At 30.6% G+C, this 7,620-nt stretch overlaps 1 protein-coding gene across 1 annotated transcript in view; it reads right to left on the reverse strand.

Moving 5' to 3' along the window:
- Window positions 1–7,620, reverse strand: part of LOC115875329 (low-density lipoprotein receptor-related protein 4) — a 169,859-nt gene that overhangs the window by 61,747 nt on the left and 100,492 nt on the right. The window contains exons 15-17 of the mRNA XM_030890751.1: window positions 2,268–2,551; window positions 1,909–2,205; window positions 1,427–1,855 (exon numbers count right to left, since the gene is read on the reverse strand). Of these exons, the coding sequence (XP_030746611.1) occupies window positions 1,427–1,855; window positions 1,909–2,205; window positions 2,268–2,551 (1,010 nt within the window). The remainder of the gene's footprint in view (window positions 1–1,426; window positions 1,856–1,908; window positions 2,206–2,267; window positions 2,552–7,620) is intronic.

Here is a 7,620-nt window from a genome sequence, read left to right on the forward strand (position 1 = left end):
AAGAAGTAGAGGAAGACCTCAGATGAGATGGCAAGACGATCTGAGGAAACACGCAGGCACAAGATGGATGAGCACGGCGATAGAGAGGGAAGAGTGGAAGAGATTGGGGGAGGCCTATGTCCAACGATGGACCGAAGAGGCTGAATAGATAGATAGATAGACATATATATATATATATAAGGTGATTCACGGCGATGCGATGGCACGTTAGGACGTTTATGGAGAACCAGTGCTAGAATTTTTTTGAAAATTTGTATTTTTACATAAAGGGACCTGTTCCATCTTCCCAAAATATCTTCAGCTTTACAGTGTTGCCGCATCATTTGAAAAGTGGTAGCATCTTTCTTATTTTATATGGAACACCCAGTATATTATTACATTTTTGGAAATTACTTTCATATCTCATAATTTTTCTATTATACTAATCTATGTAATAGTTTTTGAGATAAAAAATAAATATGTGTAAAATTGACAAAAACATGATCGTCAATAAGCATTGGTAAAATCAAGAATTAAACGATTTTAAAATTGATATTTCGGTTATAAGTTAAGGATAGTCGATATAATTCGATCTGTCTAAATAAACCGATTGGATATTACACAGGGAGAGCAAAAATATTATTTATTTCCATTTGTTATAAAATTGTTCAAATCTTTGCTATTTTAAATTCAACCCTATGTATATTATTTAAAAATCATAAGACTAATAAAATTGATTTTCAATGATATATCATATCCTATATATAAACCTTCCTAAGTAGAGTTATTTAAAAATTAATAATTCTATTTTATATTTTTATTTCAAAAATTTCGTTACCATGACAATTTTAGAAATTTAGCACTTAAAGTCTAATAATTGATACCTACTTATACAGTTTCAATATTTGTCATGCTAACGAATTTCTTCAAACGAAAGAATTATAACTTTTAAATGGCTTTACTGAAGAAACCTGAAGGTTTAGATATAGATGCATGATATTATATCGTTGAAAAGCAATTTTATTTGGGTTTCGATTTTTTTTAATAATATACATGACTTGAATTAAAAATAACAATAATTTTAACGATTTTGTAACATTCGGAAATAATTATTTTTTCTGACCTCTCTTTTTGATATCTAATCAGTTTATTTAGACAAATCGAATAATATGTCGACTTCCTTTAACCTATAAACCAAATTTTAGCTTTCAATATGCCGAATTTATTATTTAACCAATGCTTATTCAAGATCAAGTTTTTGTCAATTTTACACATGTTTTATTTTTTATCTCGAAAACTACTAGAGATTGACTATTGAAATAACAAAGATGATACCACTTTTAGAATGAAGCGGCAACATTGTAATGCTTAAAATAATTTCAAAATATGCAAAAATCCAAATATTTAAAAAAAATTCGTGTATAATTATTTTTTACATAAAACTCACCTTATCTGCTCTATGAAGCGCTTGCGTTTTCCAGTCAGTCCAGTAAATGTGGCTACCAACAACTACTAGTCCATAAGGATGAGGTAGCTTCTGGATGATCTTTCTTCTATGTTTTCCATCAAAATCACATGATTCAATAGTATTGAGCTTTCCATCGTTCCAAAATAGACGACTTGCTGGTCTATCAATCGCCAAACCATTGGGCCAGGCAATACTTTCATTGATTAACGTTTTTCTGTTATTTCCGTCCATATGTGCTACCTCTATTTTTGGTTGTGTTCCCCAGTCTGACCAAAACATTAAACCATGATGATAATGTAAAGTTATAGCTCGGGGATTATAAATTTTACTGTTAAAAAGTACTTTTCGATTGAAACCATTTAATTCAGCTACTTCAATACTATTTCTTTCGCCGTCAGTCCAATATATCTGGTAGTTAAAATAATCGTTATGTTTAAATTATATTTATAAATAAACCAAACCTTTCGTCCTGTCGAATCAATGGCTACCCCATCAGGAGTTTCAATTTCATGTGTAATGATTGCTACCCTATGTTTTCCATCCGGCGTTGATTTCTGGATACAATCTTCTGATGTATCAGTCCAATAAATTTCACCAGTTTTTCGATCAACATCTACCGATGTAGCTAATTTAAGATGTTTAAACGGTAATACCACGTCAGCCATGTAAGGTACGTCCAGTGATATTTGTCTAATATCCATTCTATGGGCCATTATTAAAAAATTTAGAGGTCCGTTCGTGCATGATTTTCTATTCTCCTGAAAATATTTGGAAAAACATGTCTTGACACATAGAAGAGGTAATTTTAAATAATCCTTACATCCAATTTAATCCCAGTAGGACAAGCACAAGAGTGACCTTTAGGTTTTAGTAAACATAAATGTGTACATCCTCCGTTATTATTTCCGCAAGAAGTTCGGAAATTTTTTCTATTACGATGAAATATTCTAATTCCCATAGGATCTGACAGATTGTTTACTATGACGGTCCTATTCTCCCCAGTTAGTTGATTTGCCTTTTCAATTGTCTTATTCATCCAATCTGTCCAATATACATTATTTTCAAAAACATCTAAACCATAAGGGTATGATAGGCTACTCCCTCCTACAAAAGTTAATTTGATATTAGTTATCAATAATATCTATTGACATTGGTGTGTGTGTGAATATTAGAAAATAGCGGATCTGTAGAAATTAAGTACTTACATTTGTTTAGACCTTTATTGTTTATCACACCATTTTCTTTGTGTGATATATTTTTCAGATTGTTTGTAAATACGTGAAATAAAGATGCTTGTTATTATTAATACTAAAGTCAATTGGAATTTTTGGTGGGGAGAATTAGAGTAGACTGAATTAATGTAATTTTTTGTGGCATGTTTTGGCAATGTTCCCTTATGAAAGTACAGGGTGTCCCATTTTGGTTGAAATCTACGGTATCTCCGTTATTCGTGAAGATAGAAGGGTGCGGTTTGCACAAACCTGTGCCATTTTTTTGACAAACGGAAGATGCCGTAAACAAAATTTTCATGCCCTCTTCGTTTCTGAGCTACAGGGTCTTTTTGAAAATTTTGCAATTTGGGACACCCCTTATATCTCTGTTATTGTTAAAGGTATCGAGACGATAAAAACTGTTTATTGTAGAACTTTTTAGGTATAATACAGTGGCGTTGTCTGTTATTCAACGAAAATAATATTTTTAAAGATATGAAAATGTATGTGTGTAAAATATACTTTTAGCCAAGATGGGGCTCCCCCACACAACTTAACTTACAACGAAAATATTAGCGTTTTGTTAAATTATTATTTCTCAAATTAATTAATTACACTCAATGGAACCATATGATGGCCTCCCTGATTCCCGGATTTGTCCGTTCTCGATTTCTGATTTTGGGGATTTTTGAAATATGAAATATATCGTGACAAGTAATACAATGTCGAACACCTGGAACTACAAGCATGTGCCACTTTTTTGTCAAATGGAAGATGCTGTCAGCAAAATTTGCATAGCCCTCTGCGTATCTGAGCTACTGGGTACCTTTTCAAAATTTTTATATTTTTATATATTATTATTATGGATGATATCGAGAAGATAAAAACTGATTCTTGTAAAACTTTTTACGTAGAATACAGTGGCGTAGTCTGTTTTTCTATAACAAAAAAATATTTTTGTAAATATTGTCAAGGAATGAATTATTATTGGTTTTATAAAATAACTTAAATATATTTTGTAAATTAATAATTCTATTGAAAGGAAATGTAAAATATTAAAAGTTCATTGGCATATCGAGTTTACGCAACAAAAGTTTTCAAAATCAAAATTATGAGCAATAATAATTGGCAATTGCGAAAAATATTTCCTTTCAATATTACGAATTTATAAAATCATCACATCAGCGCTAACGCGGTCATCGCACCAATAAACCAATAATACTGATTTGATGATTCGACGTATCGAACCAATAAATACAAAAATATCACTTGTTTGGGGGACAGTCGACAGTTGATAGTTAATATTCGATAGGGTCGCGGTCGAGATTCCGGATTGACATTTGAAGTTCTGACATTATCCCCGAACCAATGATGATGATGTTCGTCTATAAATATATTATGTAAGTATATATTACCCTTCTAATTTAGATAATGTTGTATCTATTATTCGTAAGTTAATTAAAATAATTGTTAAAATTAAATCAACTGTTTCATTCCGCTATGCCCCTAGTCATAACCCACAAAATGGGGTGTGACAATATGAACTAAAGTTACGTTTTTTTTTTCAAATGGAACACCGTTATATTTATAAATCATATGATCCGCCTTGCTATGAGCTTCTCAAAAATATATATCACTCTATATTTATTTTTACTATTTAGTATTTACTGCAATATTTAAAATATATAATTTTCTTATTAGTACACTGATAGAAAAAAGTACTTTATTATTATTCCGTCATGGATTCCAATAGTATTTATTTATCATGAATAAAATTTATTTTATATTAATATTTTAGGCTTCTAAATAGTAAATTGTTAAAAGATATGCATGTGCACATGCATATATCTGTACTATTTAATAATCACCCCCTTATTACTTACTGATTTATTTGTTATTAACCCAACATATTTCTAAAAAACAGTTTTGTTTATCTTGTTTAACTATTGTACCAATATATTGTTATTTAATATACAGAATAATATTATGTATTTATTATTAAAGAATATCTTATCTAGATAAAACAGACTATTTTTGCATCTAAGCATTATTGATTAATAAATAGCAGTCCTGTCTCACCAATAAATCTACATAAATCTATGAAAGCCCCATTGTATTTATAATAAAACAAAGATAGTATATTGTAATCTAGGAATTTTTAATTCTCGGTAATGCCTATAGCGTCGCGTCCTAAATGAAATAGGGTGGACGGGCACTACGTTTAAGATAGAACGACGATTTTAACTCCATTTAAAAAATAGGCATAGGCGATATTCCCGAATTTTGGTTTCACTGCGGTTTGTGTGGGTATCTATATTGGTGTTCGGTGATGGTTCTTCAGTTCGTCGTTCTGACATGTGCGGATTAATTTTGTATGTATTTACTGTTTGGTAGAGCGTAAGAGATAGCCATTAAGCCATAAGCCTTGTCCTTGGGCGTATAATCAATAACGGACTAAGAGTGCCGAAGAAGTGTTTCATAATTAGATGGTCGGGTGATAAAAGATTTAGGTGATTTGATGGATACTTCGGCAGCTTCGGCTTCCGAGTTGCAAACGACGGCGGCGGCGATGACGTTGACAGGGATCGAGATATTTTTAAAAAGTAATGGTATCTATGATGAGATTTATCCTATGTTGGAAGGTAACTATATAAGGCAACACAGGTTTAATATATGTATTTTTAGTTTTTTATATTTTTTAAATGTTTTATCATTTGTTTTGTATTTATTACCTTATAGGATAATTTAGGTAAAAGTTACTGTTTTTTGTGTTTTTTATACATTCTATTTTAATAAATATTTTGTTAAATAAATTTTACACATGGTTTTAATTAAAATTAACTTAGAAAAAACTATAATATAGATATAATTATTTTAAACAAAGAGTATTTTGTTGAAAATATAGATGTATTTAATATTAATACAAAGTTTGTTTCTAAGGAACTCGAGTTAGCTATTAATGAATCAAGTACTCGTTTTATAATTAAACAATTCCGTTTTGATCCATAGTATATTAAATATAAATACACGTTGATATATTTCAATCAGCCATGGCTTAACAATTAAGCATTTTCATTAATAATAAATAAACCTTTCTATCAGTGTAGGCCGTAATAAATTACAAAAAATCTAAATGGTATTTACTAAAATAGTCATACATATATTAAAATTTTATTTGGAATTGATATATTTTTCATTTGAACTCTGAATATATTTTTCTTTTTTTTATAACGGGATAGGTTTGCAAATATCTTATTAAAGCTTGCATTATTAAATCATTTTCCAGGTGTTCAACATTGTATTACTTGCCACGATATATTTCATATTTCAAAAATCCCTAAAATCAGAAATCGAGAACGGACAAATCCGGGAATCAGTGAGGCCATCATATGGGTCCATTGGTTCCAATTAATTAATTTGAGAAATAATAATTTAACAAAATACTAATATTTTCATTTTAAGTTAAGTTGTGAGGGGGAGCCCCATCTTGCTGAAAGTATATTTTACACACATACATTTTCATATCTTTAAAAATATTATTTTTGTTGAATAACAGACTACGCCAATGTATTGTATGTAAAAAGTTCTACAATAAACAGTTTTTACCGTCTCGATACCTTTAACAATAACAGAGATACAAGGGGTGTCCCAAATTGCAAAATTTTCAAAAAGACCCTGTACCTCAGAAACGAAGAGAGCTATGGAATTTTTGTTTACGGCATATTCCGTTTGAGAAAAAAGTGGCACAGGTATGTGCAAACCACACCCTTCTATCTTCACGAATAGCGGAGGTACCGTGTGATTTCAACCAAAATGGGACACCCTGTACACTGTACAGTTAGGTTAATAAAAATTAAAATAAAGCACAAAAAAAAATTAAGTTTAATTCAATTTTCGCTTTTTTTGCTTTTAGCTTTGAAACTAGAATGTTTTTAGAAATTATATTTTTATTTAAATTAAAAATAAATTCTACAAATTCAGTTCGACTACAAAGCTTCACTTTTCCGCAAGTCACTTTTGAACTCAAAAGGGTACAAATTTATTTAAAAAATTCAAATTTCGAACAAAGAATGTAAAAATATTATTATTGTAATATTAAAATTTTAAGATAGTTTAATTTTATAATGTTACTGTCGCTTATAAGCTCCCGGTGCTTAGTTATTCAAAGTCAGCAGATCTTGGTACAGTTTGTGTTGTTTTGTGATCAGCGTCAGGACATGTTCATCTTGAAAATAAAGGTGGTCTTGAGAAAAAATTTGTAATCGTATCTTAGAATGAAAAGATAAATATTACCGAATAAATTTTAAAATTTGTCAGCTCTCACAAATTCCTGTGACGGCTTAGTAAAACAATTATGGTTACATTAACCCTCGAGCGGGCGCGTCCGGTATTTAGTACCGCAGTTTTACTAATTTCAATAAAACAACATATCCGGTGGACGTAGGTCGGTGGTGCCATTAATTATTCTTATTTGGGGATATTATTTGACACTCTTGATCTTAAGGCGGATTCTCACGACTGGCGTACTTGACAAGTACGCCAATATTTGTGTACTTGGCAAGTATCCCCACCAGTCCCCACTTTGTACTACATTGGTAAGTGTACTTGGCAAGTACGCCAATATTTGCGTCTTTGCCAAAAACCCCTACAATCCTTGGCAAGTAAACGGTATAGTCGCATCGATGGATACTGGTCGTCCCGAAATTGTCGTTGCTAGTGATTCTTTTTTCTTTTTAAGTTTTTTTTACTGTACACTGCAATACGATTTCTATGTTCTTTATATTTAGCCATCCATATGAAGAGCTCATTTTCGTATAAATCCCTAAATTCCAAAACAACATCATTTGAAGACTACACGGGAAAACCCAGTTTTGTCCATTTTAATTGAAGCCGAGAAAAATGCAATTTAGTGTTTTTAAAGAAATATGTTATTTTCGGTTGAATAATTAGAAAATATTTATA

This window comes from Sitophilus oryzae, unplaced genomic scaffold, assembly GCF_002938485.1.
Source record: "Sitophilus oryzae breed Bouriz unplaced genomic scaffold, Soryzae_2.0 scaffold_1373_pilon_pilon, whole genome shotgun sequence".
Lineage (NCBI taxonomy): Eukaryota > Metazoa > Arthropoda > Insecta > Coleoptera > Curculionidae > Sitophilus > Sitophilus oryzae.